At 46.0% G+C, this 18,005-nt stretch overlaps 1 protein-coding gene across 1 annotated transcript in view; it reads left to right on the top strand.

Moving 5' to 3' along the window:
* Nucleotides 1-18,005, top strand: part of LOC138973159 (activating signal cointegrator 1 complex subunit 2-like) — a 91,121-nt gene that overhangs the window by 43,593 nt on the left and 29,523 nt on the right. Inside the window, exon 6 of the mRNA XM_070345835.1 lies at nt 1,352-1,581. Coding sequence (XP_070201936.1) covers nt 1,352-1,581 — 230 coding nt within the window. The remainder of the gene's footprint in view (nt 1-1,351; nt 1,582-18,005) is intronic.

Below are 18,005 nucleotides of genomic sequence, written 5' to 3'. Positions count from 1 at the left end.
AAATGAGGTCCTGAAAATTTTGCCTCAACTTTTTTTTAATCCGATTTGATGACATCAAATTATGAGTGTGTGTGTGTGTGTGTGTGTGTGTGTGTGTGTGTGTGTGTGTGTGTGTGTGTGTGTGTGTGTGTGTGTGTGTGTGTGTGTGACCTATTTGAACAATTGGTTAGGTTTGCATCCTTGCAAATACTTCTCGTCTTGAAACCTTAACCAGGTGAATGTTCTTTTCCACTCGGCCTGGAAGCTTCGAACTCTCTTAGTCGGTGGTGGTTAATTGCCTTTTCGGTCCATTACTTCGCTGAATCTATGTTTCTTTGTTCGTTCACCGCTGAAGTCACCTGGCATGCTTTTGCCTGAGGAACCAGTACTTTTTATTACATAACCTTTGCCGGGTACAGCTACTTTTGCATCGCTTTCAACCTCCTTTCCGATTCCCTTGGCACGTGAAAATGACATTGATGCTTGCACTTGTACCAGTTCAGTCTGAAAAGGTACGCAACAGTTGACGATTGCAGTCTGAAAAAAGTATCTACGGTACACACGATAAAGGAAATTTAGTACGTCCCAGGACCTGCTCTTTTAAATTTAAGTGCGTCCCAGGACCCCCTCGACAAATTTCTAGAATGTGTCTTTTCGTCTTCTAGTGCGTATAGGACGCAGGGACGCACACTTTGGGGAGCCCTGGTGAGGACTATGCCAGTTTGGACATTGGCAGTGTGCTTCGCCCGCACATGTCTCCTCGCTTGCATTTTTGCTGTGTACCGTAAAGTACATTGTAACATACCTGTTTACCATTCTATTTTTGGCCGGACAGATTGAGGCTCCAAATTCCGCAATCCCGGTCAGCTAATGAAAATTCTGGTCAGGCAGCAATGTCATGTAAAAATGTGGATCGTGGCACCAACACTCACCCCTAACACGTCCCCCACCCCCAAAACACACTCTCTCCCCCTTCACTTGTGAAAGGGCTATGCCTCATCACAATTAAACATTCGTATTTGTATTTTATCTCACACACACACAGACGCATACACGTGCGCAAACACATGCATAAATAGTGATATGCGTACAAACTCACACACATACTCGCACAAACACACAAGCACACACACACACACACACACACACACACACACACACACACACACACACACACACACACACTGACACACACACACACACACACACACACCTTAAATTGCTAACTGAATCCATTTTGAGCAACATGCTATCTTGACCTAAAGAACATTCCAACATTTTGTGCTTATTAGCGATTACTTTTTGAATTCGTGACAAATTTTGACGAAATCAAGACTGTAGTGAGTGTGGGTGTGTTTGTGTGTGTGAAAAGGTGTTTGTCAACATTGCCATCAAGTGTGGGGTGGAGACCGAGGGGTCAGGACTGGCCCCGCAGAAACTGGCTGTTGGTCAGCAGGTGTGGGGGGATGTGGCCAGCATGGAGAGCGCGGAGCTGCAGGACCTGGTGCTCTACCTGGCCGACAGCGCCATCACCCTCACCTCCTTCCTCACTGTATTCCCCCCTGCCTCACCTGTGCTGCATCAGCTTCACTTTGGACCGAGGTCAGTTCACTTCCATTGAAAGTTGTGCTTATCTTGTTCTAAAGATATCTAAAAGAACGGTCTTCATGGTTGCTCACCACATAACAGAACCTTATAGAAAAATTGAAAACAATATCCCTCATTATCAATTTGAAACTACTTTTAGAACACCCTCATGATTAGATGATGTTCCACCCTTTTTCTTACTACCGTATTTGACAGATTACAAGACGCACCGTTTTATAAGCCGCACCCCCGACTTTTAACAAAAAAATTCGGACGAGCCACTATATCAGCCGCCGTCGAAAAAAATATAATCAGATCGTGTCAATCAATCAGAACAACCAGGCAAACGAAAGTACGGTATTTGGCGAAATCGGCTCCGAGAATAAACAAGTGAAACAAAGAAGAAAAGTGAAAAAGTTTGAAGAAAAATATCACACATACAATTTGTAACCAATACACACATGTAGTCCCGCCCGGAATAAGCTTTTTTGGGATGATTTACGACTTTTGCGCACATTTCGAGCAGACGAAAACACAACATGGCGGCTCTCGCTCCTCCAACTATCGCGAGACACAAAAAAACGAAATCTCGCGCGCGCGAGATCCTGATACATCCGGTGTTTCTCTGTACGCTATCTTGTCACGGCGACTTGTTGACAAACGAAGATTCGCGAAAGAAAGAGAAAAGCGCCGAGTCTTGAGTACCGAGCCGAGCTAATAAAGTACGGGTAATCGCTAATCGAGCGAAATGAAAATCCGCGGCGACTTCCATTAGGTGAATGCTATTCAAGTTTAGGTAACGATTTAGCCGCATCTTTTTATAAGCCGCAATGCGATTTTTTTGTGAAAAAAAGTCGTGGCTTGTAGTCCGTCAAATACGGTACTGCTTGGTTTTCTCTGATTTCTGCTATTAGAATATTTGTAATGAGGGGTGGCCTTCCAGAACCAGTGGTAGATGTATAGGTTACATGCTGAGTCTCAGTGAATATTAAAAATAATGGTCAAAGTTTGCGGATCATGAAAAATGCAAGCTTCCTACCTATTTATTCCTCTTTTCTTCCTTTTTTTAAAGAGGGGGGCCAGGTTAGCTCAGTTGGTAGAGCACTGGACTTGTGATCCGAAGGTCGCAAGTTCCACTCTGGGCCGGGACGGACATGGGTCAACTTTATGTGCAGACCCAGAGATGGTAACCATGTCCCACCCCCGTGTCACCTGCACAGTGGCACATCAAAGACCTGGGTCATTCTGCCATATAAGTGCAGATGGCTGATACCACCTAAACACGCATACACTTGTAACGGAAGCATCTCAATTGATCATCAAAAGTTGTGAGGGCGTAAAATTCGAATTATCATATAGCCTCAAAGAAAAAGTTTTTTTTGGTGCCACTGTTTGATTGAATTCTAATCACTCTGCCTGCGCAGGCGAATGATTAATGCGCGGTTGTATAGTTCCGTGAAAATCATTCGATTCTGCAAAGACTACACAGCAGTTTCTTTGGTTTGGAAAAAAATCAAGTAAATAGTTATGCCGTTGTTCTCCTGAGGCAATAAAGGTTGATACCTTTGTGTGCTTATCGTGTTTTGGAATTGCTGAGGACATTTTCTTCCAGACGAGCTTATGCCCCTGTGTTCCAACGTCAAATACTGTACTAACTTCGGGTTTCTGAGGCAAGACAGTGTGTGGATCCGCTTCATTTTCTTGAAATTCAAGGATGTGTGCATTTTCTTGCATGCTGTACATGTATTCTGTTTATGTAATGAAATATAGTTGATAAATGACCGACAGATTGCAGTCTTGTCATTAAAGTTGCCCAGTGTGTAGAAATCCGGAAGGGGAAAAACTCTAGTCTCCACACAAGGTATGAGAGTTACTTGCCTTGCGACATTGCTCGTGTCAAATTGTTTGTACAAGGTAGATTTCAATTCAGATTCCAACCGAACTCATGGATTTATATATACTGGATTTCGTGTGTTCAAACCTATTGTTGTTTATTCAAATGCGGTATGTTTGTGTTGCCAGGTCAAGCGACAGGTTGCTCGCAGCATACCCAGTCGGTTCTTCGAGAGGCCAACTTGTTGGGTTTCTCGATCAACCGATCAAAGTCGGAGTTGATTCCGTCTCAGACGTTCACCTACCTGGGGATGTCTTTCGACACGGTTTCTTGGACTGTCCAACCCTCCCAGAGGAGGGTGGACAAGCTCCAAGCTCAGATTCGCTCCACTTTGCCACTCCTGCAGGCCTCTCTTCGGTGGCTAGCCTCCATCTTGGGGCAGATGGAGTCCATGGCTCTCTTGGTTCCTCTGGGCAGGGTCCACAAACGGCCTTTTCAGTTTGCACTGAGGCCGTATGTGGTCTCTCCTCGAGTGGATTGGAACGTCCTCGTCCCTCTCCAGGGATGGTTTCAGTCCGCTACCCTTCCGTGGTTGGACATGGAATGGGTCTGCAGAGGAGTTCCGATCACGTTGCCCCCCCCAGACTTGGATCTCTTCACGGACGCTTCCTTGCTGGGGTGGGGGGCGCACACGGACCTACGCACGGCGTCAGGTCTGTGGTCGGCGGAACAGAGCCTGTGGCACATCAACTTGCTAGAACTAGAAGCTGTGGCTCTAGCTCTGGTCGAGTTTCTGCCCTCCCTGCAAGCCAAACATGTTCGTCTGTTTACAGACAACACGACAGTGGCAGCTTATCTCAACAAGCAGGGAGGCTCGCGGTCCCCGTCTCTCTCGGACAGGACCTGCGAGATTCTGAAGTGGTGTGCTCTACACCACGTCACGATCTCGGCCAGGTACCTTCCAGGGAGGCTGAACACTCTGGCGGACGCTCTCAGTCGCTCCGACAGGGTGCTTCAGTCCGAGTGGACTATCACTCACGGGGCACTGCTTCGCCTTTGGGCCCAAGTCCAAAAGCCTCTGGTGGACCTTTTTGCCACAAGGTTCTTGAAGAGGCTTCCGGTGTTCGTCTCGCCATTCCCGGATCCTCAGGCTTGGCGAGTGGACGCTTTGGACATTCCCTGGACGGGTCTGGAGGCGTACGCCTTCCCGCCTTTCCCATTACTCAGCCGAGTAATTCGAAAGGCGGAGCTGGAGGGGCCGGCCCTTCTTCTGGTCGCCCCCCTTTGGCCGTCGCAGGTCTGGTTCCCAGACCTGCTTCGTCTCGCCTTCGGGCCTCACATTCGTGAGAGAGGAACTCGTGCAGCCCCGAACAGGTGTTCCACACGAGGAGCCCAGTTTTCTGAAGCTTCACGTGTGGAGGTTGTTCGGGACTCACTGAGGCGCTCTGGGGCGTCTTCCTTGACGCTGGACCTGGTGGGCCGCTCTCATAGGGCGTCCACTGCGTCTGTTTACGCCTCACACTGGAGGGCATGGGCCACCTGGTGTTCGTCGAGAGGGGTGAGTTCGGTTGCGCCTCGCTCTATGCAGGTCGCCAACCACCTCTCTTTCCTGTTTTCGCAAGGCGCTTCTGTTTCCTCGTTGAGGGTCCGGCGCTCAGCGATTTCCGCAACGCTTAAACAGATCGGTAGATCTATTAATGTCGCGGGTGTGATTGCAGCAGTCATTAAGGGTGCTGCTCTTCAACAAGCCAGGTCCAGATTGCCTACTCCTAAGTGGGATCTGTTCCTGGTTTTGGAATTTTTACGTTCCTCGGATTTCGAGCCTTTGCAGGGGGCTAGCCTTTACAACCTGACTCGAAAGACTCTCTTTTTGCTCTTGTTGGCTACGGCCCGACGGGGTAGCGAGGTCCACGCCCTGTCGGGTCTGCCAGGGGATGTCTCTTTTGCGTCAGACGGCTCGGTGTCCTTGCACTTCCGCCCTGACTTTTTGGCCAAAAATCAGGCTCCGGGGCAGGCCTCTCCGTTGGTTAGAGTTAAGGCTCTGACCAACGCGTTGGCTCCGGATGCATGCAGATCCTGATTTGGTAAATTGTCCTGTTCGGGCACTCCAGTTGTATTTAGCCCGCACTCAGCCTGTGCGGTCTAGATATCAGAAGCTGTTATTTCTCTCTCTTTTAACTGCACGGGAGAAAGACATTTCTAAAGTAACGTTGGCCCGGTGGGTGTCGTCTCTCATAAGGCAAGCTTATGTGTGGAGCCACGCAAATAGGGGGGGGGGGGGGGGGGGGGGGGCGCTGCCTGCCTTTCCCCTGGACTCGGCTCGAGCCCATGAGACTAGGGCTTGGGCTTCGTCTCTAGCGGTGCTACGCTCTAAGCGGCTAGACGATGTCCTTTCCACTGCTTATTGGCGTTCCGAAGATATATTCATTAATTACTATCTTCGGGACGTCTGCTCTTCGCCAGGATGGCTCACGCGGGCTTCCTGCTCTCGTAGCAGCCGGCCAGGTTCTGGCCAGAATGTGATGGTGAGTTTGATTTTATTTCTTGCCCACCGCCATGTTGATGTTATCTGCTATATGTGATTCGGAGTAAGAATATGTAATTTAATGGAAAATTTCTTAGTAAATTTTCATTTGATTAATATACTTACCCGAATCACATAGTGTAGACCCTCCCGCCTGCCCCGCTTATGGGTTTTAGTTTTCTTAAAGCCGTATGAGCTCCACGTGTTGTGGTAGGAAGTGACGTAGTATCCACTAGATGGGAGGTAACTCCCGGGGTACCGGCCCGTTACCATGGCTACGTTTGCCTTTTTGGTGATGGGGTTGCTTCCCTTTAATTTGTTAGAGGGGTAAGCGTTTTCAGTACCTAGCATCTCAGACTGTGTCAAATGCTATATGTGATTCGGGTAAGGCGATGCATCAGAGCCACAACCATGTATCACAAAATTTTGGATTTTTTTTTTTTTGCACAGGATTAAAGTTTGCTTCATCAAGATTGATATCACAAATGCCTAATTTCGATAAGTAAAATATTTCAAAGGTTATGATGGAAAAATGGTTGTTGCACTGGGCTGAAACACTCACAATCTACAAGCAACAACCATGTATACGGCACAGTCCCAGTGTGGCTTGTTGGAAAAGGAAGAGAGAAGCAGATATAAACGGGCCACTACCAAATACCTCTGTCTTGCTAGATTGTGGTTTGGGGGGAACTCTAATTGAGAGTGATTCTCCCCATGCCAGGGTGCAGCATTATCTAGTAACATGATTGTTCCCCGGGAGGATGGCTGGGAGCAGTGGCCCTTACTGGGGCAACACTAAATCAGCTGTCAGCACCACACTGTGGCCTGGGGAGTCTCGGTGCCCAACGGGACTTTTTATCTCAACAACCACGCACCTGGGGGCTCTAATGGTACCCTTTCTCACGCTCTATTATCTGCTAGTTTAATTTCTCTTCTGCACTGGGACGTTTGCTTTTCATTTGGATGCTTTACTCGCAACAAACAACAGCCACTTCAAGTGCTCCACAGTTTGCAATTGTACATTGCGGTAACTTGGTAAGTGATTTACTTGTTTTTAATTTTCAGATAATTGAGTTAAGAAATGTATGATTGGTTAACAATTCACCAAATAGATAAAAAAAAAACAACGTTCTATCAAAATGGAGAGAACAAAACCTGTGCTTAATAAACAAATAAATAAATGACATCTAATGTGTTATCTTTAATGTCTTTTGCCTTCTCTTAAAATGTATTTTATGTATTCTCTCTCTCTCTCTCTCTCTCTCTCTCTCTCTCTCTCTCTCTCTCTCTCTCTCTCTTTTGTTATTTTAAAATTCATAAAAAGTATTATCAATAGATTAGTCCCTACCATGGGCCGCGAGGGCTGGATGTAAAAAAAGCACCTGTTTGCTTATACCATTACCCTCGTTAATAAAGAATTCGTCTTCTCTCTCTCTCTCTCTCTGTTTTTCTGGCTCTCTCTCTGTCTCGGTCTGTCTGTTTGTTTGTCTGTCTGTCTGTTTCTGTCTCTCTATCCCTGCCCCTGTCTCTCTATCCCTGCCCCTCTCTCTCTGTCTCTCTGTCTCTGTCTCTGTCTCTCTCTCTCTCTCTCTCTCTCTCTGTTGACTGTAAGTAAGGCTTTGTTGAATGCTATTCCATTGTTTAAAATGAATGAACAAAACACATTATTTTTCTTGCAGCATTAACGTGATATGGACTAAGACGACTGGTCAGACTCACTGGTCAGACTGGCCAGAATCAGTCGCAGCACCTGTTGACTCTGACAGTGTCTTACTTGGATCACCGCAAAGTCAGAATGAAGATACCATTTTAGATTCAGCTGCAGGTGGTAAGTCACACACACACACATATACACACACACACACACACACATCTATAGACACACACACACACGCACATACACACACACACACACACACACACACACACACACACACACACACACACACACGTAGCACGCACGCGCGCAACTGGCGAGGGATGGGAGTACATGTATGTTGACCGTCTAGGCTTGTATGATACTCAGTACCGAAGACAATGTGTTCGTCTGCCTGTGTTCATGTTATTTAGTTCTGGTGTTTGTTTATTGAAGATCAATTGAGTTTTTACACGGTAGAAACCAATGTTTTGCAACTTGTTGGGGCTATTTTTCACTTTCTCTGAAACTATTCAAATGTTTATTACCTGCACATAAATACGTGATTCTTTTTCTTTATTTGGTGTTTATCACAGTGACTGTCAATAGGGGCGTTCAATAATTTCCTTTTACTTTTAATACTGCATAATTATGCAAGATGAAACAAAACTGATTGGACGACTGTGACTACTCTTGTGGGCAGATGGTGAACTTGAAGCAGCTCTCAGTGCCAGCCGGAACAACGAAACATTGTACCAGCTGGCCATTCGTCTGCACAACAAAAGACTCGACTGTCGTCTGCATGCCAACGCTATGACAAGGGAACCAGTCTATGCTGATGGAAACTGTTTTTTTTAAAGCGGCATCATATTACGTGACCACCCACGACGATAGTGCGTTGAGGCAGGCCTTATGTGACCACATTTTAGAAAACCTGACTCACTATGAAGGGTTTTTCCTTGAGAGCACAGAAATCGCGAGAAATGCTGTCACTGCCTTGCGTTCTCACGGCGTATGGGATAACTGCGCCAATGACGTCATGCCTCTTGCCCTATCGAACTTCACCAAACGGCAGGTGAAAATATTCATAAGCAGAACATCTCCAGCAGTGATCAACATCACGCCCACTCTACCAGGCTGTCAAGGTGACGCATTCAACCCAATCTATCTGGCCCTGCTGACATCACCTGGTGTCCCACAACACTATGATGGTTGTTTGGCCGCAAGGAGATCTGTGTACACAATAGACCAGAAATTTCTGGAGTCTGGGCACACTCACACGGAGTGTGATTCAATGCATGCCTGCATTGAGAGAGCAAAAAAGAACGTCACTATTCACATTCCTGACCAGTGGAACACTGTGTTTCAAATGGCAAGACCATGAGCGCCATACACAGTGGTCCCTATCCAGCATTCAGACATACAAGACTTTAAAATGCTGGCTTCCTCGTCAATGATGAATACAAACACAGATAGTTCCGGTACTCGCACAGTGAGGACACATATAAAGTGGATCCCTTATGTCAAGGGACAAACTGACACCTTGTTTTTTAAGTATCGGCCAGGGGATCCATTCAACCTGCTGCAGACAAGCGGGGATCCACTGGACGGCGTGGGCGGCAGCCAGCACCACCAGAACATCTGTCTGCCCGCTATGGCAGGCGCCAGCCAGTGTCGTCAACAAAGAAGGCGGATCTCCTGGACCTTTGTCGTCTCGGCATTGTGCCCGAGCAGCACCACAACTTCTATCACAAACTGCCCAGTGAGAACTCCGCCCCTGACCGTTTGGCTGAGCCTGATGCCACAGAAGATACAGACACAGATGAAGACTAAGGCGTTGTTCGTTATACTCAGAAGCTTGCTGATTGATCCACGTCATCGCTGTCGTTATCATCATCATCATCATCATGATCATCATCATCATCATCATCATCGTCATCGTCATCGCTGTAACTACCATCATTACGTGTACGGGACGCAAACATATACATAAGGATGCTACCATTGACTGTTTTGAGAAAAAGTTCCACCTTGAGTTCAGAGAACACATATTGATCAGGTGATTCGATGTTGTCATTCATGCTTTTCATGTGAAGACTGAACATGCCTAGAAAAGAGCAAGACGATTACTTAAAATCGGAAAACAAACAAAGATTCCTATCTGTGTGATATAAATTGTCAAAAATGTTGCTGTTTAGTTGTGAACAATGTATAATCACAGTGCAACGAAACACTGACAGTGAAGTGAGAAAACATTGCTGTGTGTATGACTTTATTGTAATTTTCATGGTGGAATGCCAGAAAGATTTCCTGTCGGTTCAAGAAAAAGGTAAGATAAAACCATTTCGTTTCCCTTAAGTTGTACAATAAAAAAAATTACCCTCCATCCTGGCTCTCTAATTATAGTTTTTTTTAATCCTGTCATGTTATATCTCCTATGTGAACCATTTTCTTATTTTTAAACAACTTTTTTAGCACTATTTTTTGACAAACCTATCAGAGGTACATGGTTGCAGAATCCTTCCTGTCAAATGTTAAGAAAATGTTGCATGCCACAACACGCTATACTTTGGATAGGTGGTTGTGTCTTTGATTACTGTACACTAAGTCCCTTTCTACTCACTGCCACAAACGTGCATCTGATATTTACATGGTTATGGCCCGTACAGGGCAAGCTCTATCAGACCATTCCTCCGGGCCACAAACAGCTATTACACAGATAGCTGGTTGTGGCCTGTGGAAGTTCCCTGAGTTGTTTCTCGGGATACAGGCCACAATAGTGTAGGTTGCTGTGCACTGTTTTGGCTCAACTTTTGATCGGGTTTTCAGTACAATTCTACACGGAAGATCCCTTTATTGTTTTTATTTTAATTTTTTGGCATGTTATCATTATCTTTTTTTTTCAAGGAGCTTACAAATAAAAGAAAACAGTATTTTGCTTGCTTTCCATGATTTTGGCGAACTTTTACATTAAAGTACATATTTTTTCCTCAGCATCAAAACTTCAATCACAGATTTATAAGAACGTCCATTTTGGAGATACATGGTTGTGGCTCTGATACATCGATTAGTATATTAATCAAATGAAAATTTACTAAGAAATTTTCCATTTTCTTCTTCATTCAATTTCTGTTTTCAAAAGCTTCCTCAACTTTCTACTTACATGACACGGTCCCTTTACCAAGCTTCAATTAAGAACCCTGAATACGAAAGGTCAAAACAAAACAATAGGTACTACTTTCACTATCGTCGTCTGCACCGAAAACCGAAAATGGTGAAACGCTTTGCTACGTACACAGAGGACGAAATTGCAAAGAAAAGATCGAAGCTTACACCTGTGACTAGGAAAAGTTGCATAGACAGTTCCGTGCGGATCTTACCACGTATCAACGTACATCCGATGCTCAGAACCTACAGATGGGTGATGCTTTGGCGATTGAGGCTTCGTTTTCAGCTCTAACACGCACGCGGACAGTCAGGCAGGTCTAATCTGCACCAGCGGTGATGGAAGGTTTGGATTTAGAAACACTCGAATGTTGATAAACGAACCGAAAGACGAAAGTGTGCCCCAAATTCGGAAAATATTCTTTCAAAACTGCACTGTAAACAACATCAACATCACTGTGAGAAAATGAACAATCCAAACACAACCAGTTCCCCTGTGGAACATTTCGGGTGGACTTTCCCACGCACGACCTGACCTACAAAAATTCTCTGTGTTCGTTCGCGCTTTGCATTCAATCTGTGTTAGTGCGCGCGTGTGTTTGTGTGTTTAGCTTTCGTTGGTTTGTGCTGTTTGGTTCAAAAAAAGTTTATTTTTTTCATTGAAAGATTCAGAAACGTTGGATGATACTTTGTTAAATGCATTCAACCAGAAAAAGACACGAAACGCATTGGATCTATCTTCTGCGCGCATGCGTGTGTAGGCTATATGTGTGAAAAGGCAATTGTGTTTTTAGTCTTGTTTTGTGCCTGTTATTTCGTCCCCAAAAACTCATTTCTGTCTTTCTATGCCTATGCTGTGAGACATAATCGCTATTACGAGTTAGTCGTGTGACAGAGAGTTTTCTTGCACACTCGACTGCTGCTGTCTCACTTCGGCTACGCCGTCGTGAGACATCTACAGTCTCGTGTGCAAGAAAACTCTCTGTCACACGTCTAACTCGTAATAGCAGTAGTAGTAGTAGTAGTATGTAGGGGCGGCTATATTTGTTAGCCGAAGGCCGCGAGGCCTTATTGGTGCCCCTTCTTTGTCAGATACTTTGCATGCCTAAATCCCTATTCTTTCAATGCTTTCAATCAAAGTCATAAAAAAGGTTAAGAAATTTTGGAGAATTGTCCAAGAAGTTTTTGAAGGCGTCTACTGTGGGTGGTGTAGTGTAGTGTGTAGGTGGAACTCTCACACACGCATACAACACGTACTAACACAGCTAGTGTGTTTCAGAAAACTGTAAGGGTTCTTTTCTTTGGAGGTATGGTACATTGCTTACATGGATAATCGTGCAGCCATCTAGTCTCTCTTAATACCGGGTCTGCCTTAATACCGGAATCTAGTAGAACTACATTATCACTGGCTTACAACTATCAGGTACAGAAACCAGTTTCAGATTGAGGACACTACATCCCTCCTTACCTTAGAATTAAACTTCATGCTTATTCAATAGTTATACAAAGATTACTTTATCGAGCTGCTGCATAATTCTGAAATAATTCATCATTGGCTTTCTGTACTAAACATTAACAATGCTTTATAGCTGTTCATTCAAATAATTGACCAACATGATTATGACTTGAATCATACACTGTTAGATATCAAACAGAATGTCATGTTCTATATTGTCAATAAAAACACTTGATGGTGATTCACTTGATATGAACTTCATGTATTGTTTATCGTCCGGAATGTCACTCAGCGTTTCCTCAACACAGGTTATTTATACATTGATTAAATTGACTAGAATGGGAGATTACAAACACAGGGTGACTAGACGTCGAAGTAATACTGAAAGGTTCAGCTTAGCTGCAATCAAGTCATTCGAAAACCGAAAATTGCTAGAAGAAAATAAGAAATGATTACTGTCTTTCTGTCTGGATTTTCCTTCTAACAGAGACTTTACATTATGCAAGTTTTGATTGTTCAGGGAACATAGGCCTTGAGGTAATGGGGTTTCTTGCGGATTCTCTGTGAGGGGTTGCTGGTACTGTCATCACTGGAGTTGTTGGGGTCTTCTTCTTCTCTCCCTTCTTCATCAAGACGCTGTGGGGGGTCTATTGTCTTCTGAGGTGCAGGCGGGACTATTTTGAAAAAGGATGAATTTCTGGTGACTTGCCGATCATCAGAAGCAGCAGTCAGCATGGAGCCCTTCTTCGCTGTTACTTCCAGGGGTGCTGGGTTGTAGTAGGGCGTCAGCTTGGAGTCTCGCTTCTGTCTCACGAGGACAGTGTCTCCCACTTGGATTGGTGAGTCAGCTGCATGGCGGCGGGCGTCAGCGTAGACCTTCATCTTTTTCTTCATGACGCCATCGTGTTGACGGATGGTGTCATCCAATGATGAAGTTGCATTGTCTTCCAGTTGGGGAAGTTGCGTTTTAAACTTTCGCCCAAGTAGAACTTCTGCGGGGCTGGTACCGGTGCTGCAGTGAGGGGTAGCTCGGTAACTGCGCAGAAACTTATACAGTTCTTGGCGCCACGCCTTTCCTTCAACTTGCGCTGCCTGAATTGTTTTCTTCAACATAGGCATGCAACATTCGGCACCACCATTAGCTTGAGGCCACAGGGGGGTTATAGTCCTGTGCTTGAAGCCAAGGTAGCCTGCAAAGCGTTCAAAGTCACTGCCGTTGAAGGGGGGGCCATTGTCTGATTTGACGACGTCAGGAATGCCAAACCGGGAGAAAATGGCGTCGAGCTTGGGAATGACGGCCTTTGCTGATGTTGATGTTAATATCAACTTCTGGAAATCGTGAGTAGTCATCAGTGACGACAAGCAGATATTCTCCGGAAGGGAATGGTCCGGCGAAGTTGATGCTGACTTCAGACCAGGGATGCCGGGGCAGTGTGGTCATTTTCAGGGGCTCAGATGGGTGACTTGGGGTTGTGGACAAGCATGCCAGGCAGGACTTGACTTTATTTTCCACCAGTTGATCCATCTGCGGGAACCACACCTTCTCACGCAGGAGGCCCTTGGTTTTGATGATTCCTTGGTGACCTTCGTGAGCGATGTCTACTGTTCGCTGCTGGAGAGCTTGAGGAATCACGATGCGTTGGTTGCGTAGGAGAATACTGTGTTCTTCGCTGACAGATAGTTCGTCTCTGACTCGCTTGAAAATCTGGAACGCGGAGCTGTTGACGGCGGTATCTGTAGGGGGATGCCATTGGTTGTACTGAATGGCGTTGATCACTGCAAGTAGAGTCTTGTCTTTGCTCGTCGCAGCGGCAACTTCAGCGAGCGTCATCGCCTTGGGGATTGTGTGATCGATCAGGAATCTGATGTATTCTTCAGCCACCTTTGACGCATGTGTCGACTGTGCATCTGATGCTTGGACAGGGTGTCGGCTGAGGAAGTCTGCAGGATTCTTGCTGCCAGGCTGATACTGCAGCGTAAAGTTGTAACTCTGGAGGCGTAGGTTCCAACGCTCAATACGGGCTGACGTTCTCGACGTTGGTGAGTTGTAGATGACCTCCAGTGGCTTGTGGTCGGAGATGACAGTGAATTGACTTCCATACAGGTAGAGGTGGAAATGTTCACACGCCCACACCACAGCTAGGGCTTCTCGCTCCGTTTGAGAGTACCTGGACTCTACGTCTGTGAGTGCGCGGTTGGCGTATGCAACGATGTGTCGAATATCTTTCTCATCGCGCTGGGCGAGGACAGCTCCAACACCGTTGGGGCCAGCGTCAACCACAACTTCTGTTGCCAGGTCAGGACTGAAGTAGGCCATGACGGTTGAGCTGGTTAGACGTGCCTGCAATTCTTGGACTGCTTTCTGGTGATCAGATGTCCAGTCCCAGGGAACGTCGTTGCGCGTCAGATCACGGAGAGGCTTGGTGATATTCGCATAGTCTGGAATGAAGCGAGCGATGTAGTTGGTCAGTCCAAGAAAGCTCCGTACCTCTTTGGCGTTGGCGGGAGTAGATGCCTTTTGGACTGCTTCTACTTTCTTGGGGTCTGGAGAGATGCCATTCTTTCCGAAGATGCAGCCGTAGAATTCAATGGAATCTTTGTTGAATTCACACTTCTTGTCATTCAGTGTCAGATTTCTCTCTCTGAGACGGTCGAAAACCTGCCTCACTGTCTTGTCGTGCTCCGCTTGCGTCTTCCCGTAGATCATGATGTCGTCGCTTGTATTTAGAGCATCAGGTAATCAGTCAGCATCTCCGAGATGTGATTCTGGAAAATTTCTGCTGCACTGGTCACACCAAAATTAAGCCTCTTGTAGCGCCTGAGCCCGACATGCGTTGAGAATGTTGTCATGTTCCTGGACTCTTCTTCTAGTTCAAGCTGGTGGTATCCAGAATTCAGATCCAGCTTGCTGAAAACTGTGGCTTCATTGAGTCTCATGAGGATGTCGTCGATGGTCGGCATTATGTGTCTGGTGCGTTTGATTGCCTGATTCGGTAGGCGCATGTCCACACATATTCTTATTTCGTCCGGCTTCTTCGGCTTTGGTGCCGCGACAATTGGAGATACCCATGGGGTAGGTCCATTGACTTTCTCGATGATGTCGAGGTTTTCAAGACGCTCCAGTTCTTGCTCAACCTTCTTTCGTAGATGGTAAGGTATGCGTCGATGTGGTTGTGCTGTTGGTTGCACAGACTCGTCAACGTACAGCTTGACCTTGACATCTTTCATCTTGCCCATGCCTGTGAAGAGGTCGCTGTATTCAGTGCGTAGCCCGTTGGTCGTTTCGCCTGAAGTAGAGAAGGCAAAGCTGATGAGGTTAAGCTTTTGGGCGGTTTCCGCACTCATCAGGTTGTTGTCGACAGCTCCGTCGCAGGATTTCACGATGTAAAATACGGCAGAGGTTTGAATGTCCTTGAACCTCACCGTAAGGACGGCTTGACCTCGTACCGGAAGCGGGGTACGTGATCCATAGGCGTATATCGCTGGACATGACGCAGATGAAGTTAGCTTGCAACGTGACGACTGGATGCTCTCAAAAGCCTGTTCTGTCAGGATGTTGACCGACGCTCCGGTGTCCACGATGAAAGGTATCTTCCCACCTTCGATGTTGACGCTGACTGTAGGCGTGCTCATTCGCTTTTGTGAGACACCGAAGACGTATTCTTCGTCAGATGAGAACTGTGCATCACTAGGGGGCTGTTCTTGGATGCTTCGGACGTGCCTTGGTCTGTCAGACTTCTTGTGTGATCTGCAGACTGATGCGTAGTGTCCTTTCTTGGTACACAGCCGACAATCTTTATCTTTTGCTGGACACTTGTCTCTGGGATGTGGTCGTCCACCACACCACCCGCAGCTGCCTGAACTGCGTTCATCTGTTGAGCGTATTTGCTGATTGTTGCTTCTAACATGGGAGCTTGGTCCATGTCGTTGTCCTCCTCTTCTTTTGTTGAAGGGTTGGTGGTGACTGCCATGGTTGACAGCGTTGACAGTTGATGTAGCAGTTCTGCCTTCCATCTGCATAGCTTGAGTGTCTGAAATCTCAAGAGCACGAGCTTGTTCCAACAGGGAGTGAAGCGTTGTGTCAGCCTCACGGAGAGCACGTCTCCTAAGTCGCTGAGAGTTGCATCCCTGCAGGATTTGGCTCTTGACTTCTCTGTCAGTGTTCTCAAAACTGCAGTTCGCTGCTTGCAGACGAAGTCTCGTGTAAATACTGTCTATGGTCTCACCGGAGTTTTGAGTCACTTGGCGAAACTTGAATGTCTCAAAGTCCACATTGCGTTTTGGAGTAAAGTGTTGGGTCAGGGAGGCGACTGTTGTTGCGTACGCTCCCTGGTCGCCCTGCTGTTCATCCGACGTCGTATATGTCGAACACTTCTTCTCCTGCATAATGCAGTAGTAGAGCCTTCTTTCTGTTGTTGTTGGTAATATTGAGACCAGTCATCAACAGTTCAAACCTTGCCAGCCACTTCTTCCATCTTGTGCCAGCCGTCGCCTCTTCCGAGTGCACTGGAAATTTGTCAAAGTGGGGAAGTGCTGTAGCCATTGTTCGCCGACGCACGTGGTGTTTTGAAGTGCAGAACGATCGAATTTGTTTACCTGCTGTAAGTTCGAAATCCTCGTCGCCAGATGTAGTGGTGTAGTGTAGTGTGTAGGTGGAACTCTCACACACGCATACAACACGTACTAACACAGCTAGTGTGTTTCAGAAAACTGTAAGGGTTCTTTTCTTTGGAGGTATGGTACATTGCTTACATGGATAATCGTGCAGCCATCTAGTCTCTCTTAATACCGGGTCTGCCTTAATACCGGAATCTAGTAGAACTACATTATCACTGGCTTACAACTATCAGGTACAGAAACCAGTTTCAGATTGAGGACACTACAGGTGCGAATTTTATGTTAGTGGGTAGTGCATTCCAATTGTTAGCAACTCTATGAGAAAACGAAAACTTGCGCTTGTTAGTCTTACAGTGTTGAACAAAGATTTTTCCCTGGCTGTTTCTGGTGTTGTCTGTCTGCTTGATTGTGAATATTTTGTGCATGTCAATATCATCCACCCCATTTATAATTCTATATGTTTGTATTAGGTCACCCCTTGTCCTCCTTCCCTTCAGAGAGTGGAGGTCTAAGTATTTGAGTCTGTCCGCGCAAGACTTATCACGGCACTCCTTTAGAATTTTAGTTGCTCGACGCTGCACCCTCTCAATTGTCTGAGACTGTCTCTTGAGGAATGGACTCCACACCACATTTGCATATTCCACCAGTGGTCTCACAAAGGCTTTGTATAGCTTTAAGAAGGTGTCCTTGTCAAGAAATGAGAACGCTCGTTTGATAATGCCAATCCTCTGATTAGCTTTTGACACAACTCCTCGAATATGCGGGTCGAATGACAAATTGCTGTCGAAAACAACACCGATATCCTTTTCTTCATCACATTCATTTATTTTTTCAATAGCATCATTGTCAGTCATCACGTAGTCATATTTGGGATTCTTTTTACCAGAATGCAGAACATTGCACTTTGAGACATTAAAAAATAATTTCCATTTATTTGTCCAATCCTGAAGTAAGTGTATGTCTTTTTGCATGACTGAACTGTTTGTTGGTTTATTGTATAGCTTTGTATCATCCGCAAATATCTTCACTATACCACTAACCACATCTGGTAAATCATTTATAAACACTGTAAATAGAACCGGCCCCAAAACGCTGCCCTGTGGAATTCCGCTGAGAACTGCTGCTTGGCTCGACGTTGCCTGTCCAACTCGTACCCTCTGGGACCGGCCACTCAAGAATGACCGAATCCAGGAAAGGACGCTGGAAC

This window comes from Littorina saxatilis, linkage group LG8, assembly GCF_037325665.1.
Source record: "Littorina saxatilis isolate snail1 linkage group LG8, US_GU_Lsax_2.0, whole genome shotgun sequence".
NCBI classification, from domain to species: Eukaryota; Metazoa; Mollusca; class Gastropoda; order Littorinimorpha; family Littorinidae; genus Littorina; species Littorina saxatilis.
This window is presented reverse-complemented; position numbering and strand designations above follow the sequence as displayed.